We start from the raw sequence: 22,876 nt of genomic DNA on the forward strand, positions 1-22,876 counted from the left end.
GTGCCACATAGAATGTAAAATCCTGTACTTATATGGTGATACTAAATGGCGAGCAGAAGTCTTTATTAATCACTTTTCATCGCCGTCACATTGGACTGATGCTTCAGCCTGTGGAGCGACAACAACAATGCCTTGGCTGAAGTGCCAAAGTATTTGGCTGTGCAGATGTTCCCATTCAGCTGTCACTTTCATGAATAAATAACTTGCTGCTTTGGTTCATTCTGCGACAGAAACACACATACAGTACATGCATGAGGTGTTGGATTTAAGCGTTTGTGGCGAGGGAAAGTATTAAGAATACCATCCCACAGGACAATGTTGAGAACACTCAAAAGCTTCTTCCTCTCAGAGAAAATGAAATCTTCAATTTCTTGGGGTGAGGTTTTTTTTTTTTGTCCCTGACATGCTCTCCCATTAATAAATCAGGCGGAAATTTTGCCCCTAGGAGGTACTGTGTGTGATAAAAGCAGTTTGGGATGGAAATACTTTTTATCTTTTTTTACATGTGCGAAACAAAGTAAATTGGAGACCATGGCCTTATCGCAGGCTGCGGTTGCTTGCAACTTTGGCTGCTGAACTTTTGCACAGGCCGGAGTTAATCTTAAGCTTGCGCGCTTTGAAAAGGGTTGCAGAGGAGTCATTCGTTTTTCAAAGTTAGCCTAAATTCAACTTGTGCAAAACAGCTTACGTGTTTATGTGCACCCCCAGTGTCTCAAATAATTTAGTAGCCAGTAGACCACTTATATAACCTCTCAGTGTACTATGGAATGTTAAGTGATTATCAACACTCATTAACAGGATATTGCTTACTTCCAAATTGCATACGTCGGTGGTGAGAGGTTTAATAAATAAATAAATAAAACTTCATCTTTCCAGTTCAACCTAATCATGCCTGTTTTCTATAATCTGGGGTCATTGATGTTTACTCTTTGTTTAACAGAAAATAACTCATTTGTGGCATTACTGTTGCAAGTACTCCACCTGTAGTACAAATCAATCATAAGAGTCTAACTATGCTAAGGAATGATGCTATTGAATCCCTTAATGGTCATACTAAAGTTGGTCAGTGGACAGCCTTACCTCCGACCCTTCTAACAAAAGCAACAAATGATAAATAGACTGAAAATGAAGACTTTAGTTGCTCTGAGGCTTCACTGGCAATTTTTCATTAAGATTTATTTGCTGCTCTGACCTGTAGATGCACCACAGTTGGCAGAGAGATCATCCTTCATGGCTGAAGGCTCTGATGAAAGTCGCATACTTTTAATGCAGAAGTGCACACCACCCTGCCATCACACCTCAATCTAATACTTCCATTGACTGGTACGGTTTTAAAGAATTGATTGAGTCAGGGCGGGAGGCTCCAATCAAACGACAGGTCGGGTTTCCTACTCTCCTGATCAACTCGGGTCGTGTCTGCCCCGCTTACACCCATCTTCCGAGAAGTGTCGGTGCAGAATCCAGCCTTCGTTTTAATGAAGCTGTGCTGGAGTGTAAGTGGAGAGACTGGAGCGGACACCTCCATGTGATGTTCACATTTCATATCTGCCTCTGCCCAGGAGCTTGCCGTTTTTAAATTATTAAGCAGAAGCCTCTTTCTTCTTTCTTTTCCTCATTTTAATTTTTTTATTATTATTATTTCTCTGTTCTCTATATGTTTTTCTCTTTTGGGCTGAAGCCATGACTCTTGCTGGGATGCAAATGGCAGCCTTTGAAGGGGCACACTGTGAATGTCAATTAATCCTGACGTTGACTTGCAACCATTGTTCGTAGGCTTTTTCATCTCTGCTGTGCCACAGGGCAGCATTTTTTTGTCTTGGCTGTTCTCCATGCCACCAGTTTGAGTAGACTGCTCAAAGATTCAGCATACAACAGGATAGTCACATAGAAAAATTACAGGAAGAGGAGGCGGAACAGATAAGAGTGTGGTTTTGCAGTCACATTTCTGACTCCCACTCTCCACATTAATTTATAGCAGTGCCCAGTGTATCTGTACTCCAAATTCTCACCTTTGCCTGTTCTAACCCAAGAACATTCTCCAACCTCTGCCTGAAATTACCAATCCCCATTACTGTTCCTTAATAACTTTCTGTCTCTTGGGTTGTTGGTCTTCAGATCTCCACACGCCGAGCCCTTGTTTGGATAAAGTGTGCCATCACGGCGCAGTGTGCGTGGTCAAAAACGATGAGCCCGTGTGTGAATGCCTGGAAGCCTGCCCTCAAACATCAGACCCCGTATGCGGTTCTGACGGCAGCAGTTACGGCAGCCCCTGTGAGATGCGAGCGATGGGCTGCGCTCTGCAGAAAAACATCCACATCCAGCATAAAGGACCCTGTGGTGAGTATCTGCATGTTTAAAGTGACATCACAAAGATATGCCGGGTCCTCATTCAGAAAGCCAAAGAATCAAAAATTTTGTGTCAGGAAAAAGAATGTAGTAGGGTTTTGTACAAATAGGTACTGGAGTTAGTCAATTGGTATGCTGCAGTATTTTTTGGCGCTATAACATTTCAAAAAGATGTCAAAGATGACAAATAAATGCCAAAAACGTTTTCTAAAACTTACATAACAATTTAGTGTATTACTGTAAAATGGCACCAAAAACATTATATATTTACAAGTTTTATAATTACAAAGGGCTATTGGTAGTGTAGTGGTTCACATAGCTACTTTCTTTGCAGCTGATGTCGAATCAATTCACATTCAATGCCTCATTCAAAATTGCCCAATGGTTGAATGTCGATGCTCCAGGTTTAATATGCCACTTACCCTATATCAGGGATGGGCAACTCGCGGCTTGATTAATTTTCCCACAAAATAAACATTTGAAGAAGAAAAAAACATTATTTGTTTATTTTTACGAGCCCAAAAAAATATTTTCAATTGGGGCGAATCCTGGAAAGTCCCAAAATATGAAAAAATGTTGGAGGAGAAAAAAAAGAAGGAATGAAATCTGTGATTATGCAAATCTGCGGATGCCGAAATGCGAATATGAAGGGATCAACTATAGTTTTAAGTTGTCATATCAGCGGTCACCACTAGATGGGACATGTCTTAGTTGCACTTTCACTGTCATCTTATACTGTCCTATACTACAATGTGAGTAGGCATAATAATGTTTTGCTGATTTGGAATCAAACAAACACAAAACAACCTCTGTTCGAAACATTACCTGGAAATGGCAACAGATCCAGATGGATATATGATTGCAACAGCATGCTTACTGGTGCATAGACGTCACACCAGAGTAGTAGAAAAAAATGTAAGTACGTAAATGATTTCCTTCTACTCTGGTGTCCGATCATGTTGAATTACAACACATTGTTTCAAAGGTATGGGGTATGTTCTCTAACACAGGCCAAACTCTCGACTCTCAGCCTTTCTGTAGACTTAATTCCTTCTCTGACCTTTAAGTGTCGTGTTGCACTTTCATCCCAATCACAGAGAACATAGAGCGTACTTGTGTGTAATTGGCTACATGAGTCACTTGGCATTATCTGGCTGTGTCGGCGCATCAGCTAATCATTAGCTCACAGGGGACAATGGAGCTTCAAGTAGAACAAATATCTACAGATCCACTTTGCAGACACACAGTCCCAAGAAGAGATTTACAGCTTGTTAAAGCCACTCAGTGAATACTCTCGATGCCATTTTGGCAGGCCAATTATCCCACAGGCTCCATTGGTGATCGAGTATTTTCTTTAGTCTTCTTTTTCTGTCCTCTCACTTCACACACACTCACACAAGTTTGTTTTACCATCTTTGTAGGGCCATCTCATAATGCATTTTCTAACCCCTCCCCCTAACTCCAACCATCAAAAATTATTGCTTACCCCTACCCCTATTCCTTACCCTAACCTCAACCATAACCCAATTCAAACCAAGTCTTGACCCTTAAAAATAGTTCTAAACTTGTGGGGCCCAGCAAAATGGCCCCACATGAACGGGTGGGCCCCACAACTCTGTGAAATCCCGAAATGTTGGCCCCACTATGTAACAAAAACAAGACCACACACACACTGAGCTTAAGTATGGCAATTATTGTGCTCCACACCGCGCCCCCAACCTCCTCACTCAATATCTCTTTCACAGCGTTTTACTATGATGGATTTTTGCTCTGCATATTTTGAAAAGAATTTCTTGGAGAATAAGGCTGCAGAGGGCCAAGCGGAGTGATCAATACAGCTGGATAATTCTCACTTTTCAGGTGTGGCATCACATTCACCTTAATTTTAGAACCATTTTATGTGATTGTTTGCTAGACCACTTGTTTTGCAACATGAGGAAAGGTTTGATGTTTTCCCTGCACTGAGTAGATAACAGAGGGGTTTTGTTGCCAAGGTCTAACATGGATTGACTCCTCTATGCATGCCTGTGTAGAGCATCACTCAAATTTCTATTGACGGCTCTCTATAAATTGTGTCCTAGTATCATGGCAACTGAACATAAAACTAGCCCTCACTGATGGGCTGACACAAATGTTGACACAAATTGTGCGTGCCACAGGTGAATGGTATGTGTCTGCATTCGAATTAATAATTGTTTATCCAACAAAGCAACAGCCCAGTAAGAAATCCAGCCCAATGGATGGTTGGTTCTTTGCTTTTTGGCAGTATAGCCGTAAAAAAAAATTGCTAAGCCATTGGTTTGCCAAGAATTAGCCATCTGCGAAATGATGGCCGTGATCATGTGAGTTATTTTTGGGCTGTTTGCACAGCGTCATTCAACACAATCACAAGTGATGCCCTGTAATCCCAGCTAATTATTACAGGCTATTTCCTCTACGAACAGTGTTTATGAGGCAGAAAGGGAGGAGCGGAATTAAATATACAGTGGAACGTCAGTTAAAAAACAACCCTGTTGAAGAACAGTTCAGTTTCTGAAGAAAATAGAATCAAATTAACTTTGTTAATGCACTATTTTCGGTGCACAAACTGTCTTGGCATAGCCACAAATGACGCCACATACTGCAGCACTGTCACGCTTTTCAGGTATCACTTTTTCTCTCAAAATTAGCCCTCAGTATGGCTGTAAAAATAGTGTAGACTGCTAGCAATAGTGTAATAATAGGGTGACCAGACGTCCCAGATTGAACACAAGCTAGCTGAGATTTCTAGTGACATACTTTGTTACAATGCAGGACCGGTCGGTGCTAAGTAAACAAGACAGCCAGCTTCCAATGGCTAACTGGACCAAGCAAAAAAGGTTAGATAATAAAGAGTGGATTGACTTGTTTAGCAATGTGCACAAGATAGCATTTAGCATTAGCTGAAGTTATAATACAACACTGTTCTGTTGAAAGAATTTGAAGCAAAAGACGGATGGATGGATGTTTTTTTTGTTTGTATATTCAGGAGATGTGGAAAAAAAATACGTAAGATAGCAGATTTCCATGAAACTGTATACAATGTAAGACCTGTGCTAAACGAGCCAAATAAATTATTGCTGCAATCCTCAACTAGATACAATAGCTATGCGTTTCGGTTCACTTGCATTTGCTCCAAATGCATTTGAGCAAATTGAATCACTAAATGGTAGATCTTGGTTGCTTTCTTTATGATAATACATACACTGTTAATATATTGTAGCAGCTATCTTTAGTGCCACTGTTTGAAATTATACAATTAGCGTATCTAATTCATGAAATACTAATCCTGAGTAGTGTTTCCCATCCACCTTCCCTATAAGGTTTTATGTGGCCTCCTGTATGTTTGTGTGTTTGTGCGTGTGCTCATGTTAGACTCCAATATAATTGTATTCCCATCCCAGAGGGTTGTGGGGGGGGAAAGTCAGTTGTCTATATGACTCTGGTACAACCTTATATTATTATGAGTGACATTTTTTATTATTCTTAAGATTTCTACTCCCCAATCCCTCCCGCCCCCTTAAATCCACTCCCCACTGGCATTTTTAGTGGTGGGTGACCTCGCCACCTTGTCTCGGTGGGCTGGGACAGACGCGGTTGGTTAATAGACGTCTCAGCTGGATATAACAGTCACCTCAGGAACGAGGTCGTTCGTATGGCTTTAGCCAAACAGATAGAGCTGAGTTGCTTGATTGATGTGAGAATAGGAAAAAATAACCTGCTCCACACCAGATTTTTCCTCTCCCGCTGGTTTTACAAATGCTACACATAGGTGAGTGTGATGTATAAGGCTACGTTCACACTGGAGGGTGTGATGCCCAATTCTGATTTTTTGTTAAATCCGATCTTTTTATGTACCATTCACATTACAACAACAAATGCGACATCTAATGTGAACGCAACGTGCCCGTGATGCGACGTCGAGTGACGTACACCCAAAACAACGACGTCACATTGCGGTGTTCATAGAAGTAAATATTGTCCCGACTCGCAACGTTTTACCGCTAGCCAAGCAACTGAGGCAGGCGACTTTTATCAGTGTCATATGTAAATTTAGCTGTGCCATGGCACGCTACAGATTGGTGGACTGGTGGACTCGTTTCGCGGACGTGTTAGGAGTTTGATTCATATGTCTTGTCTACATACATTATGCAAATTCAGCTGTGGGAACGCCCGCACTCCTGGTTGGTGGACTGTTTTCACGCTCGCTCCTGGTTGGCTGCTGTCATCGGCTTCCTCATGCGTCAGTTTTGAATGTGCTGTTTACCAACAGCAACAGAAATCCATCTGACTTATTTTTTCATCTCATGTCGCCAGAGTAGCGAGGTTGGAAGTGGGAAATGATTAGACACTCCTTGACCTCATTTATTTGAGAAGTCTACCAAAGATGACGTCGCGTCATCGCCGATCGTGATGAACAGTCTGCAGGGCTGAATTTCTACTATCGCCACACATGTCAAATTTATGCTTCATGTTTCAAGTGTGATTAAAAACAAATAACTGTCACTCAAAACAACTTGTCGTGTCAGTAGTCTCCCTCCCAAGCACTCTCTCCCCACTGCGCACAGCGCATATCAGGCTTTTGATGATGTATGAATCAGATGCGGGCAGATGAGCGTTCACAGTGCATACGCATCGCATACATATCCGATTTATAACCACATACGAAAGAGGCCCAGGTCGGGTGTGAAAAAATCGGAATTATATCGTTCACACTGCATGAAAAATTAGATACTTGTGAAAAAATCTGAATTAAGCTGCAGTGTGAACGCCACACCAACAGCATTAGGTAATACTACTACTGTAGTTTGGTTCTCTGGTGTGGACCACAAATAACAATTTCAATCACCTAACATAACATAACATAACATAATTAATACAGGGTATAAAGAGTATTTGTATTATTTTCACCAATGGAGTTCAATCTGTGGTGCGTTAAAGGCAAAATTTCTACCAACCTGCACAAAACTAAATTGCTCATTGCCACCAAATAGAAGAAAAGAACAAATCAGAGTTGGATAACTAGTAACATCAGAGGTTTCCAATTGAGGCCCAGGGATTTTCAAAGGCACCTTGATGAACTCTAGAGGGTATTAAAGGAAATGAGCATTGTGAGAACACCTGCGTTAAATGCAGCATGACAATTACAGATGCTATCACGGGTTCTGTTTTGTATCATTAAACTCAGCATCTTTGTTTGTTGCCTTTCAATTCGGCAGCCAATCTAAATCTTCACACAGCAGTTAAATGTTCAGTTACAAATCAAAACTCAAGTTGCTCAAATTTCTGCTTATTAGGCATAGGTGCACAAATATCAAAATGATATGTTGAATGAATGAATCAAGTACATTTATTGCAATGCTTCTCTAGTTCCATTTGGATTCTCCATTTAGTCCAAATGCTTCTCAGAAAAGAAACGCAACTATAACACAATATACATAACCAACAATAAAGTATTTTTTAAAGTGCAGATCCACATGCATAAAAAATTTAGTAAGATCTACCTGCTGTTTTTGAGTCTGATTCAATTCAATTTTGAGGCTGAACATTGTCTTGCTGTTTCAAAAGTTGTGCTTGTATTGTTGTGTGGCTTTTATTTATTTTATTTTATTTTTTATCTGAGGCTGAGCTCTGGAGAAGTTCTCCTAAAATAGTGAAAACAACAAGCTCAAATAGACCTGACAATCAAGTAATCACAATTAATATCTTTAAAAAAGCATCTAACTGCTCTTTGGCGGTCCTTCAATCTGATGAGTTTGGGATATATTTTGTATTGAAGATCCTTCCACATGGAGAGGCAGCTGAGGGGCAGAGCGACTGATAAAAAGGCAAGTCCACTATCGGGATGCACACCTGATAACGGACAATGCTCACCGACATCACTTCCTGATTTATGGCTGCACTGACCTGAGAGTAGCTATAACGATAAGCAGCACTAATTTGTATACAGTTTGTTTTTTAAATATATAACATTACAGTGAACCCCCATTTATTCCTAGGGATATATGTCCAGACCCACCTGAGATAAAAATAATAATAATAATAATCTGGAATCTAGAGTAGCATATATATAGTTTTACCCTTCCCAAATGTTTAAAAAATATGAAAATCATTCAAACATTCAGCAACTCATTAAAACATTCTTTAAAGGAATCCTTAGTGCCTTTTCACATGCTCGCGCTGTTAAGAAATGTGAGACGATATATATAGTATAACATCACTTAGAAGAAACGAAAATAATTCAAAAAACAACCAAAGCATGCTTGCTTCAAGCTGTCCATTTGTCACTCTTAGTTTTTATTTACTGTGAAATAGACCCTTCCATATTATCCATCCATTTTCCTCCACTAATCTGGGGTCAGGTCACAGGCGCTGCAGCTTTAGCAGGGAATCCCAGACTTCTCTTTCCCCAGCCACTTCGTCTAGCTCTTGCAGGGGGGATCCCCAAGGCATTCTCAGGCCTGCCACGAGGGATACGGTAATCTCTCCAGCATGTCCTGGGTCGTCCACGGGGCCTCCTCCCAGTGTGACGTGCCCAGAACCCCTCATTAAGGAGGCATCCAGGAGACTTCCTAATCAAATGCCCGAGCCACCTCATCTGGTTCCTCTCATTGTGGATGTTTCTCTTTCTGTGATCACGACCCACTGCTCGTAACCATAGATGATGGTGGGAATGTAGACCAACCGATAAATAAAGAGCTTTGCCTTTTTAGGATCAGCTCCATTTTCACCACAACAGACCAATGCAGAGTTCGTGTCACTGCATATGCCGGACCAATTTGATATCCCACTCCTTCACTCATGCACAAGACCGCTAGATACTTGACCCTATCCTCTAGGGGCAGGATTTCATCCCCAACCTCGATTGAGCTCTCTACACTTTTCTGACTGAGGACTATGGTCTCAAATTTGGAGGTGTCGATTCTTATCCAAACTGCTTCACTCTCTGCTCCAAACCACTCGATTGAGAGTTTGAGATTGTGGCTTGTTCTAACAAAACCACATCATCTACAAGAAGCAGAGATGCTAAACTAAGGCCACTAAACCAGAACTTCTCATGTTCAGAATGAGTGACAACACACTCTAAAAACAGTTGGGTAAAAAAATAACCCAACTATGGGTCAAAAGTGGACCGATCCTGTATTTGGGTCAATTTGACCCAACTTTGAGTCAAGTAATGGGTCTTTAAGGGCGCACTCACACTAGGACTATTGTACCGTGCCCAAGCACGCTTGCTGCTTTAGTCCGGTAGTGTGAGCGCAATCGATCCGCTCCTGAGTACGGTTCAGATCCCCATTTTAGCATGATTAGGAGAGGTGGGCCAGAGAACGGTACGGTTGACCGCACGTGTGCACAGCCACGGCGAGTAGTCGCCGCACGAAACGTAACCATGACGTCACGTACGTACGTACGTGCGACGTATATAGCGAGCGACCACAACTGTGACCATACAACAAACAGAGCGTCCCTAGCAAAGAGATGGCGGCAGCAGCAAAGGGCTCACGTTGGTCTGAGGATGAAGTGCAACCCCCTATGATGACGCAATGAGGAAACTTGGCACGGTTTGGTTAGAGTAATGTGAGTGCGGGCCAGAGGGGGACAGGACAGGGGAGGGGAGGGGGGGGGGGTGTAATCAGGCTTCAGTACAGTACGAAAGAAATGGCCCTAGTGTGAGTGTGCCCTTTGTGTAAAACAGGTCACAAACATTGGTCACATCCTTTACTTGGGTCAAAAAATTGGGTCATTTTGCTTAGGAAAATTGAATAGAATGTATAAAACAACCCAGAATGTTGGGTCAAATTGGCCCATAAAGTGGATCGGTCTTTTTTTTTTTAATCCATAATTGGGTTAATTTTGACCCAGCTGTTTAGAGTGAATATCCTACTATCCATCATGATATTTAATTAGCTGTGTCAGGTTATCATGAAAGTCAGCTATCAGTCCAATTCTTTAGTCCAGTTCTTCAAAATGAACTGATACATGGAATTTGTGTTGTTTTGCCGAGAAAACTAAAAACTTTTCTGTTTGTGAGTTTGAGCTTTTTATAGCCTAGTTAGTTCCAAATGTCTTCACTGATGCCAACCCTGCTCTTGGGAATTTTCAGGACTCTTTTCATCCCTGTCCTCGGATATGAATCTGTAAAGATATAACCCCTTTTTTTTTCTTTTTTTTTAGTTCTTGTTCAAATGAACCCAACTTGCCTCAGGTAGACTCTGGTTGTGTGTTACTATATGGAAACTCAGCATTTTTCTATTCTTAAATCGTTGCTACTACTTTGCTACATTAAGAACACACCCTTTGTTATTAAAAATGATCAGCCATACACTGACTGTGGTTTTATTTCCTTATAGATGAGGCCTGTGCCAACTGCTCTTTTGGAGCAATCTGCGACGCCCAAAGTGGACAGTGTGTTTGTGCAACAGAGTGTGTGGAGTCCCACCAGCCCGTATGCGGGAGTGATGGCACGACCTACACCAGCGAGTGTGAGCTGCATGTGCGGGCCTGCAAAAAACAGATGGACCTGCGAGTGGTCAGCCAGGAAGAGTGCAGTAAGTAATTTTACCCGCTAAGCCGATTATGTATGAATCCTTTAGGAATGAAAAAAAAATATGTTTATTATCAACAAAAGGTTTTGTGTTTGCCCTGGACAACTCCTAATAATGGTGAGCTTCACTGACAATGTTTTTTTTTTTTTCCCTTGTGTGTTTTTCAGAAACTTGTGGCAACACTGTGTGTGCCTGGGGCGCCCGCTGTGTCCAAAGTAAGTGCGAGTGTCCACCGTGCTCCGGTGAAGGGTTCTCTCCAGTGTGTGGAAGTGACGGCACCACCTATGAAAACGAGTGTGAACTCCGCCTGTCCTCGTGCGTGCAGAGGAAGAGAGTCGAGGTAGCGAAAGCTGGCAGCTGCGATGAAGGTAGGAAATGGACTTTGAAATAGCGTAATTATGTTAACCAACCGGCCGTTCAACTTGCGTGATCATCTTAATCGGCTGACCTGACGTACAGTATTCTGTCATCTGTGCCTTTTTTGCTAATGGGCTCACATGCAACCCACCGCATGCTAATGAACTGGAGTAGGGAAAATGAGCTGGAACTGTGTATCCATAAATAAAGCCCATCATGGGGAATGGCAATTAATTCTGGCTGATTAGAAGACAGTCATTTGGACATTTATAAATAATTTTGTCACGCTTAGCTTCTTTTGTTGTGTGGATTCAGAGATTCCAGCACATGCACTATGCTGGTTTGCATCTAAAAATATCTTGAAACGGACATAATAGGCGCCCAATTACTCAATGGATTTTAACTCAATCAAAAAAAACAAAATATTGAGCTTAGTTTTCAAAATGAGCGAATATTTTTCACAACCTCAAGAAAATTACAACCATCACTGCATACAAAGCTTTGTACATTAACTCATTCACTCCCAGCAATTTTCACTGAAGCAACCCCCTTCGCTTCCGGCTGTTTTACTGGATTTTGACAGATTTTGCAAGACCCACAGAATATTGTGATCTATTGCTATAAAAACATGGAACCTACCAAAAGAAAGATTAGACTATCTTCTATTATAGTTAGTTAGTTATAGTTATATATAATAATCATTTCAGAGCTTTTTGCAACATGGCCCTGGTTGATCTCTTATACTCTGCTGCCACCTGATGGCTGAAACATATAAATACGTTTATGGGACCATGGCAATATTTTAACTAGAATGTTTTTCTATGTTTTTGGGAGAAAATTAGTTAAAGATATACAAAAACAGACATATCAAACAATAAATGAATGACATATAAACAGCTAATACCATAAAACACTTACAATACAGAGTCTCATTCTGAGTCAAAAGTCAAAGAATAAAAACATGTTTTAAGATGAGTTTTAAAAATGGGCAGAGAGGGCGCTTGCCTAACATTTAGCGGGAGGTCATTCTAAAGACAGGGATCGATTATGGAAAAGGCTTGGTCCCCTCTGAACCATTGCTTAGTTGTCAGTACCTCCAGTACCTGACGTGACACACCGGGAAGGTGCATAGCGGTGGAGGAACTCGAAAAGGCAACGTGGGGCGAGACCCTTTAAAGATTTTAAAACAAATAAAAGAATCTTAAAATGAACTCTAAAATAAACAGGGACAGAGTGAAGGGATATCATAATTGGAGTTAGGTGCTCTTTCTTACAAGCAACGGTTAGTAGGCGAGTTGCAATATTTTGGAGACGCTTGAGGGCGGACTGGCTGACTCCAAAAATAAAGTGCATTACAATAATCTAGCCAAAATATAAGGAAGGTATGGATTACACGTTTTTTTTCTGTCAAGCAGGGATGTGATTTTTCCGCTAATTCGCGGAATTCCGCTTTTTTTATCCCCCCCCCCCCCAAAAAAAAAAAATTGCGTTTTTTTTTTTTTTTTAGTAGTTCATTGTGTATGCACATGACTCCGACAGATAACATCTTCTGCTATAACAAAGACATTTGTGGTATGCTCTAATATGAGTTACTTTTCATTTGGTCATGATACAATTATTTGTTCATGAAATTTGAACTCTTCAACATTATTTATGTGTTAACTTAGTAATCACATTAGTTAGATATGATGATATTCTCAGTGATAGTTTTTAAAAGCAAAGGCAGTCCAATGTTTTTGAATGTGACTGATTTTGAGTTGACTAAAACTGCCATTTTATATGGGATAGTTCAATATACATTGAAAATTTATGCTGTTGCTTTGTCTATTTCTTTGTCATGTGAGTGCATTGAAAGTACTTAAAAACACGGAAAACCCATGAGCTCCGGGGGGCTGTGCCCCCCTTGTCCCCCCACCAGGGCTCTGCCCTGGACCTAGCTGGGTGCCAGCGGCCCCCAGACCCCCGGCTAAATTTTCAGATAATTTCACTTTGGTCAAATTACATCCCTGGTCAAGGTATTAATTAAAAAAAAAAAAAAAAAGATTGGATTAAAATGGTTGTATCTTAAAGTGCATAGCAGCATTCTGTTTAGATCTGTTTTTTCTTCCATCTTTCCTGATCTCCTTTCCCCCTTTCCTTCAATCAAACTTGCTTCCTTATTTTACAATCCTTGCTATTTTTGCTTAAAAGTACTTTTCTGCCTTCCTTCCTGCGGTACAAATCCACTGTCTTTGTCCTTTCCTCAAATTGTTTGACGTTATTTACGGTGCCTGTAAAAAAAAGAAAATAATTTAATTTGAATTTAAAATGTGTTTTCAGTGCCTCCCTTCGGGTCACCCTGTATGTAAAAGCAAAGTAGAGCAATCAAGGGAGCATGGAAATTGTTGCTGATCTGTATTATTGAGACCTAATTTACAACTTTTGTGGTTGTTGTATAAACATATGCAGGATCATAAACAATTAGATAACAGTTTATTGTTGTGTTTGAAATATTAAAACTGAACCTAATCTTGTCAGTAGCTGTATCTGTTTAACTGCTGTTCCTTGATTTGCGGTGCAATTTTACTATAGACTCTTATAGTGAATGACCATCAATTTGTTTTTGCTCTGACTAATAAAATGGGCTCTTGTTTCTGAATCATTTTAGGAGCCCTACTATTCAGTTACTCTTTCCTAGTGCATTTTGCATAGTTCTTAAGCCTGCAGCTCAGTCTGTCGTTCTCGTGTAGTGTTGTATTTTCAATGAATTAGATCTAATTCGGTGAGCAAATCATATCTGGATCGGCGCTGACAGAGCCAGGCGGCGATATCACATTCCCTTCCTCAAGTGCGACTCTGCGGGGAGCAAAGAGCTGTCCTCTGGCTGTCATGCAGATGGTGGCACGCCGTTCCCCTCGTGGCTTGTGGGTGATCACAGCAAGCAGACAACGTGTGAAGGGGAGCAGATTACTCCTGCCAGCAGGAGGGTTGGGTGGTAGCTGCGGAGAAGAAAAGAGGGGGCAGGTGGAGGATGGTGCAAATAGACATGAGATGAATCCACCTCCATTTCTACAGCTTGCCACGGGTGTTTCTTTTCATTGCTTCCCCCCACTCTTTCTCCGACACCCTGAGTTCCTTCATTGCCATTGTCTACCACATTGGCCGGGGGCCTGTGAGGTGACTAATGATGCCAAAGCCTCTTGTGGTAGATTTAACATCATTTCATTGACTGAGAGAGTGACCTTTTTTTTATGTAGAGCATGAAGAAATGCGCAAGTGTGTCCCCCCGCATCACACTTTGGCATTCATCTCCCGCTCCATCCACAATGTCTGCTTGTGGCCCTGCATCAGCCAGAGACCTTCGCCTCCCCCGAGGGGGGCCACTCTAGGTCGTGCTGCCTGATGGTTTAGTTTTTCTATTTCATTCTACGCCTAGTTCAGACTGTCCCCGAGCATCCACCACTTTCCATCATTTGCTCATTTTCATTCAGAGGCTCACACAATAGAATCTTGTCTCTTTTTTGTGTTCGCTCACTGCCGCCGCCTGCCTTGTCGCCCACTCGAGTCTCTCTCCATTTTGCACTCTTTTCTATCAAAAAAATCAGGCCCCTTGGGAAGAAAAATGGTACAGACAGCACTTAAATTGGCTGTGATCGATAAAGTTATACAGGGAGAAGCACAAGGTATGTCTTTCTTACTTGGTCTTACAAACCCGTCTGTAAGAAGTGCAGTGTTACTGCATTTGTTATTATCCTTAATATTTTTTTTTGCTCTTAGTCACTCAGTCAATTAGTTAAAATGGGCATAAAGTATGCAAATTAAGTTTTTTGCCAGCCTGATTCCTGCCCCAAAAAATTTCATTCCGAGTAATATACAAGCCTTGGAAGGAATTATCCATCGTGCATTTCACAGTGGAACATAGGGAATAATTGGGAATTTCTGGTATAGATAGAAGTTCATTGCTTTGTTCAGGGATGTGATTTTTCCGCAAATTCGCGGAATTCCGCTTTTTTTAACCCCCCCCCCCCCCCCCCCAAAAAAAAACGTTTTTTTTTTTGTTTTTTTTTAGTAGTTCATTGTGTATGCACATGACTCCGACAGATAACATCTTCTGCTATAACAAAGACATTTGTGGTATGCTCTAATATGAGTTACTTTTCATTTGGTCATGATATAATTATTTGTTCATGCTCACACAACCCCCCCCCCCCCCCCACCCCCACTGGGCACTGCCCTGGACCTAGCTGGGTGCCAGCGGCCCCCAGACCCCCGGCTAAATTTTAAGATAATTTCACTTTGGTCAAATCACATCCCTGTTTGTTGTTAATGTTGCTTTTAGCATTATCATACAGAGTCCAGAGTGTCTTCTTCCTTCTTTTGACAGTCTTCATCAGTTTGCACTAGATGACTGTGTGAGCAGTTGAGCCATATGTCTCTCAGTCCATCTGGAAAGTGTCCGTACAGCAATAGTTATCTTGGAATTTAAATTGGTTGTAATTACATTAGCACAGTCTGAATTGGTTTTATGATAGTAATAGTTTTACTCTTGAACAGGTTTAATTTGCATTATTTGTTATAGGAGAAATTGTTTTCAAACACAGTACAAACAAATTTGAGGCATCCCAGCATCACAAGATTGTGCAGGAAGGTAGGTAGGTGTGAATTCTGTAGTTATGCAAGTCTTCCATTGCATGCTAAAATATGAAAGTACAAACACAACCTACTATCATAGTTGAAAACTTGTTTAAACACATAATTTAGCTGCTGAATGGGTTTCATAAGCCATTTCCTTTGCACTCAATCTCAGAATAAAATCCTAGAGACTATATTTGCCCACTCTGCTACAGACAGCAAAGCTACTCATCTAATTCAAATGTACCCACTTCTTATACTTCAAATCTAGGATAAGACCAGGGAAGAGGTTCTTTAAAAACTCCCCTTTAGTTTTGCTTGACAAAACCAAGGGCACTTGTTTTTCTCAGCTTTAATTTTGCAGTAATGAAAAATGACATTGTCACCTGTGTCCACCTTACAGGAGAATTTATCCTCTGTTTAATTTCACACTCGGGTTGGCCTGGCTTTAGTGTCTTTTCACCACTCGAGAAAAGTGGCACATGAGAGCAGTGCATGACCTACGCTGGGGGTTAAAGGGCGGTTCTCGTATGAAAATGCCAATGGAAGACCTTAACTGAAAATTAAAACATTATTCCTAACATCACACTATCACTTAATGCCTCAATACCATGCCTTGTCTGCATAGTTGACAATATACCTGCCTGTCATGTTAAAGACTTGAGTTGATACCCAGATGAGGAGTTTGGGAATTTCTGAGTACAGTACAAGTATTTACCTAACCAATTGTATACATATACAGTACCTATAGCGCTACTGCTTCGGTCTGGATTGACTGCATTGGAGCTACAACAAGCAATTAGTCACTGATAAAACACGTGGTTTGAGTTTATCTTGGCCCTGATGCATACATGCCACTGTGTTTTGGACCTCAGCAGACTGAATGGCCTGACTAATGTGGTCAAGCAGTCACATCCGCCTCTATTATTTCCTTGTCTAGCGCTTCGACACTCTTCGAGACATTTCAGACAAAAACATCCTCCTCTATTATTGACATTGTCAAATGCTCAAAATGATTTTTTTTCCTTCCTTCTGCGTATTTTGTATGCTACTTATTTCCTCTCCCTCGCCTCACCACTGAATCTTAATAGAGCTCCTTTTGCTAAATAGACGGAGGGTTTCGACTGGATTGAGTAGCAGTGACTGGATGGGCAATGCAGAGAGCTGATGTAGTCATCTTGGCCGGGCACACATTAATTGAAAGGTTCTCCAGCTGCATGGTGGGCACATCAGAGAGCAAAAGCTAATTAGGACTCCCCCGTTTGCCTTTCACTTTTCTATATTCCATTCCTGTGTCTTATCTCTTCTATTTATTTGTCTGGGAGAAGGAGGCTTGAGTGGAATACCAATTGGCTTCGTCTGCATTTCTCTTTTATTGTGTACTGCTGAGCTTGCGTACACCGGCGCAGGGGCAAGTGGCCAACCCTGGAATGGCTGTGCTTTTATTCCATTCTCTTTCTGCTCATTTGATTTGTTAGAGAATGTACTTGGGAGAATGTTGTATAACTCCAGAATGCCACAAATTAGAAGGTTGAACTCGCATTGAAGCTTACATTAATGATGGCTAAGCTTATTCTGACATGATTTTAGAGTGCATCTTGAGAAATTTCTGTGGATTTTGTGTAGTCAATAACTTCTTCCATTCCACACCTCTCCTGGTTTCCTGATAATTTTTTTGTATTTTTAGTGAAATCTTGCTAATTGTATCCTACTATTTACCAAAGGCACCGATGTATAAATGGTCATCAAAACAAACTCTGCATACCTCGGTTACACTTTTAAATTTATAAAAAAAAAAAATGCCGCATTGAAAGCTTTTATTTGGATGTTTCCTTTTTCTTTTTTGAATGACAAATTTGTTTCAAATGAACTTTGTGTTTCCCCCTCGGGTGCTTCTCTTGCATACGCTCTCCATCTGACATTAACTCCATCTTTTCCAAGCAGACTGCTTTCATTCCTTGCCTTCACACGCTTTCGCCGATTCCCCCTCAGGAGTTTTACTCGAGGTTTGTTGTTTCTCCTAAACGAGTCCCCAAACAATCCTGCAGCTTCACTTTCTTCCCTCTTCGTTGCCGTTTTTAAGACTTGGATTTATCGCAGTGTGCTAAAGTTTATACAGCAGCTGCAACAGCAGTTTTGTGATCCCACCGGTCGCGGTCATGGTCTGAATTATGGGGCGTTGTTCAACATATGGCGAATCTGAGCACCTCGTTGACTTATAGAAATGAACCAATAAAATTTCTTCCAAGGTCACTGTGAAGGATCTACTGGGACAACTTTCTCACAAGTCTTGGGAGATTTAATTAGAAATTAGGAACTCAATTACCTCAATGTTGTATTTAGTTAAATTCTCATATCTGAAAGCAAGCTCTCCTTTCCACCATTTTTTTCTGCACAGTTGGTGGCCAAGCTTTTTTTTGTGGATTCTCTGAACTCAAATGCCATCAGTGGCATGGCGCTTGATTTGTTTCAAATTAATTTACCCACTCGAAAACAAGTATTAACCCGCTCCGGGGCTAAATTTAGGCTGTGAGAAAACTTTTAACAACTGTACAGTTATTATCTTAACAGTTCTCCAATAATCTTGAAAGTGTTAGTTTGAAAAAGAGTAACAGTAAAATCTATTGAAACTTCTTTGAATGAGTTCCTCTTTTCCATATTACAACTCAAGAAACCCTTTTCAGCATGAGTTTCACATTGGCTGCTGTCTTACCTGTTTGTTCCTATGCAAATGAACACTATGCCTATGATAATTGTCTTGCAGACTGTGGCTCAGGAGGGTCCGGGTCTGGCGCGGAGAGCTGCGAACAGGACCGCTGTCGCATGTTTGGAGGCTCGTTGGACGAAGATGCCGAAGAAGACCGATGTGTGTGCGACTTCATTTGCCACACTGTGCCTCACATCGAGGTAATGATTGATTTTTTTTATTGGTTGTGAACTTAACTAATAGCTCCCTCAGTTACATTAGTTTGCCAGTCAAACTAGATAAAAAAATTATAACCAGTTTGTCAAATTGTTACCAATGAAGGTGGTCTAGTGTAGTTTATTTAACCGCTAATTGTTCAAATATATTAAATATTGATTGACCACTTATTAGCTTGCTGATACAAACTCAAATTATTGTTACAAATGAAAATATTCACCATTTTTTGTAACTTCCTACCACAGTGCTATAATAAACTCAGGCAGCAATAGTATTTATGATTCATAATACATTGTTGATTTCTCTGTGTTTCACGTGAAGGTTTGTGGCTCAGACGGGAAAACTTACAGTAATGAGTGTGAGCTGAAGAAGGCCAAATGTGAGAGACAAGAGCAGTTGACAGTTCAGCACCTGGGATTGTGTGCAGGTCTGTTTTTCCTCTCAATCCATCTCCAACATTCATTGTCATTGGCCATCCCACATCTCTCGCTCTCTCATGTCATCCATTGATGGGGAAGGATTAATAGATGTGTTTGCTGTGTTTGGAATTTAGTCTATAGAACTATAGTCTTGAAAAGTATTGAGAATTTTAAGATGGATACCTTCCATGAATTTACTGTAATTCACAGGAATTAGGTGAAAGCCAATGGAAGTAAGCATTTTGATTTGCATCTACCATGCTACGTAGGCTGTGCATCAACATTGGGTCCTGACTTGGGGATCAGCACACTCTCGTTGTCTGCAACTGCGTTTATGTTTTAGATGAGTCAGATCGGCCGCTAAACCGCGTAGGTTGCCGTCGTCCTCCTCCCAAAGTTAAATTGAGTGCACCGTTTAGCGTGTGACTGGAAGCAGAGCAAAAGCCACTTAAGGGATTTCATGTGATCATTTCAGTCTGTTTGATTCCCCGTGGGAATAAAAGAGAGTAAGTTGGAGAGAGAGGGAAATTGCCGGTGTTTTCACACCCATCCTCGAGATTGTTCTGCTTCCTAAGCTGGCCTCTTTGGGCTCTGACTGTCACGCTTCTCTTCAATCCATGGATAATCAATCCCTTTTCCAAAGAACCTTCCACGGGCACATGAGTGCTGGGCTCTGCTCTCCCATTGGCCAATGGTATGAAACTCGGACGTTGGGAGATTTCACTGGCCTTCAGATTAGCTATGTTGAAAGAAACTTCATTTGACCTCAAATACTAAAGAAGCATCAAAACATGCTTGGCAGAACATTGAAAGCCTCGCTATTTTGTAGGTATTGAAAAAAACACGTTTTGCAAAGGATGCCAGAGGTTTTATCAGCTGCATTTGCCTCTTATTTCAACTCATCCTTGTGCATCTGGATGAAAGATTTCTGGATGGGGAGGGGGAACAGTTGTTACGTTCAATTTTCAAAACCGGCTAACAAGTAAGTGTCATAGAAACTCAGAAGTTAAAACCACTTACCGTTGTACAGTAAAAAGTACCAGTGTCTCAGTAAATATTTCTTTAAAAAAATACACCTCCAAAGTCTCACAAAATGATGGAGGTTTTTGTTATGCCGTACTTACTCCAGTGCTCGGGGTGTTATGAGAATTAAACATGAGAAGAAGAAAATATACAGGCAATGACATTCGAATCAAAAAGCTTCCAGTTTCACCATATGCGTCATTACTTAAATTGAATACAATACAATTATATACAAGAGTCATTCGTCATTGTTGTAGAAACAATAAAACTCTGTTTTGCAGCATTTCTTTGTTGTAAGAAATACCAGATCACCAAATGACATACAGAATCAATATGTACAAATACGCAACAGCAATATGTACCTAAGTGCACGGAGCAGCAGTCAGCAGTTTGCCAAAGACCTGCAAGCACGTATTGATGCACTCAATGAAAAATATTGCATTGGATTGTAATACGACTCACGGAAAATTCTGAGGTTGGTTAAGATTATGTGTTTAATTATTTTTTGTTTTTATAATGGTACCCTTTACGTAAAAATGGGACGATATATCAAATTTAGCACATGAAAGCCACCCACAGTGCACTTTTGTGTGTTAATATTTTTACGTTTTAGTATTACCACAAGCTTATATTTACTTGTATTGCAGTTAAAATGTTCTCGAAATCAACTGCAACAAATTCACTGTATCTACTTGAGGGGTTCTATCTAAATATTAGTGACAAGCTAGCAAAAGCAACGCAGCGGACCAAGGCAATGCGACAGCAACATAGCATGTCACGGGGCAAGTTCAATTGGGTCAAACAATGGCAAGTGAAGAGTGAAAACCCTTGAAGGGCAGTAAGAACATACAGTATGTGCTCAAAAGTTCCACTCAACCTAATAGGCTCAGTAGAGATACTGTAGCTGAATTGAGCTGAGGAAAGTGGCAAGTGAAATGAACCATGACCAACGGCCATCCCTGGAGCTGGATAGTACTGGAAAAGGAGCAAGCCCAGTCATCACCATTAGGCCGAGACTCATATTCACACTAGTAAGCAGTGTGATTTATGACCCCTGTATCTTCAGCCCCACGACGGCAAATGTGCAGCCAAGAAAAAGAGATTGAGAGAGGGAGCGATCTCTGTTTTCTGTCTGTACCATTATATTTCGCTGTAAAAAAAACATGGTCTAAATCATCAGATGAATATTTTGATTGATATTTTTGCCTTGGCCGAAAACAAATGGGTTGGGCACCAAAGACTTAGGTAGGCTTCATACCAGGAAGACTACAAACTGGGAAAAAAATAAATGAATAAATAAAATTAATATCAGAAAATGTTTGCCTTCTAGCAGGTGCAGCAAAGTAGATCAATATCATTGCTTTGATTCTTTTTATCAGTCATATTTACACGGGCACTTGTTGCTAGGCAGTATTCAACTATTATAACTCATAAAGCCAGCAAACATCATTCAACACTTTATAAAAGTGAATATGATAAATGTATCCAGCAGGGATAACTCACTTAACACATGCCCAGCCACTTGTTGCTAGGCAGAATTCACATATCTGAAGCAAAACAACCCCTTAGGCCAAACATTGTCATTCTCTTCCACAAGGCTTAAATGTCAAACAAGGGGCTGACAACGTTGTGCAGGTTCAGGAGACACATGATGGGAAATTATGTTATATTCATAAGAATAAATAGTAAAGGATTGTATACCTTGCGATTGGCTGGCAACCAGTTCACGGCGTACCCCGCCTACTGCTCGAAGCCAGCTGAGATAGGCTTCAGCACCCCCGCGACCCTTATGAGGAATAAGCGGTTAAAAAAATGGATGGATGGGTGGATTGTATACTTTTTTAAATGTTTATATTGCAATTGAATTACTGTATTATATCTAAACACGCTGGAAAACACTTGCACGTTCCATTGTCCCTTATTATTGTCCTTTTTTTACATGTATGTTTTCAGCACTGCCGGTTGGTCTGTTGAAGGCTACTGCATCCTTAGACAAAGAAGCGCCATACAAACTGAGCACCTTTCTGTCTAGCAGTAGCACCGTATTATGCAGCATGTCTGTTGTTTTGAGGATGTGGAATGGCTGAAGGGCAGTATTTCCAATCCTGTTATTTCTGACAGGAACAAATGAAGAGAACATGCCTCCAACTAGGTTCTAAATGCCAGTTGCACCGTTCTTTGTTTTCACTGAAGGTAATAGCATCATTTCCTCCTGATTGTGAGCCATTGTCGAGGAAGTCACAAATTGATTTTTTTAATCTTAAAGCCGACCACTAGCCCCACTTTATATGTTTGAGCCAATCTGTTTGTTGCCAAAGAAGTTGCAGTGATTGTGTTACTGTGCCGTTCCCTCCATACAACTGACAGCACAATTTATTGTTGTTCTTTTGCTCACGGTGACATCCCTCATCCTCTTTTCACCTTTTGTTTCCCACCTCATCTGTGATTTCAGCCACATCGCTGCCGGAGCCCGCCGAGTCCCAGCACTGCTCTCTGTCTGTGTACGGATGCTGCGCCGACAACTTCACAGCTGCCTTGGGAGTCGGACTCGCTGGTTGTCCGAGTGAGTCCTTTTCTATGTCCTGTTATGTCACCATGGCTGTTTTTTTAAGTTAGCAGAATTGTGGAAAAAA

The 22,876-nt window shown here is 41.0% G+C and overlaps 1 protein-coding gene across 6 annotated transcripts in view; it reads left to right on the forward strand.

The window, feature by feature from the left end:
* The window catches only part of agrn (agrin), a 257,946-nt gene that overhangs the window by 163,625 nt on the left and 71,445 nt on the right, over window positions 1–22,876 (forward strand). For all 6 annotated transcript variants that reach the window (XM_077578600.1, XM_077578608.1, XM_077578613.1 and 3 more), the window contains 6 exons: window positions 2,116–2,337; window positions 10,716–10,913; window positions 11,078–11,278; window positions 18,643–18,785; window positions 19,123–19,228; window positions 22,696–22,806. In XM_077578600.1, coding sequence (XP_077434726.1) covers window positions 2,116–2,337; window positions 10,716–10,913; window positions 11,078–11,278; window positions 18,643–18,785; window positions 19,123–19,228; window positions 22,696–22,806 — 981 coding nt within the window. The remainder of the gene's footprint in view (window positions 1–2,115; window positions 2,338–10,715; window positions 10,914–11,077; window positions 11,279–18,642; window positions 18,786–19,122; window positions 19,229–22,695; window positions 22,807–22,876) is intronic.

This window comes from Vanacampus margaritifer, chromosome 1 (assembly GCF_051991255.1).
Source record: "Vanacampus margaritifer isolate UIUO_Vmar chromosome 1, RoL_Vmar_1.0, whole genome shotgun sequence".
NCBI lineage: Eukaryota > Metazoa > Chordata > Actinopteri > Syngnathiformes > Syngnathidae > Vanacampus > Vanacampus margaritifer.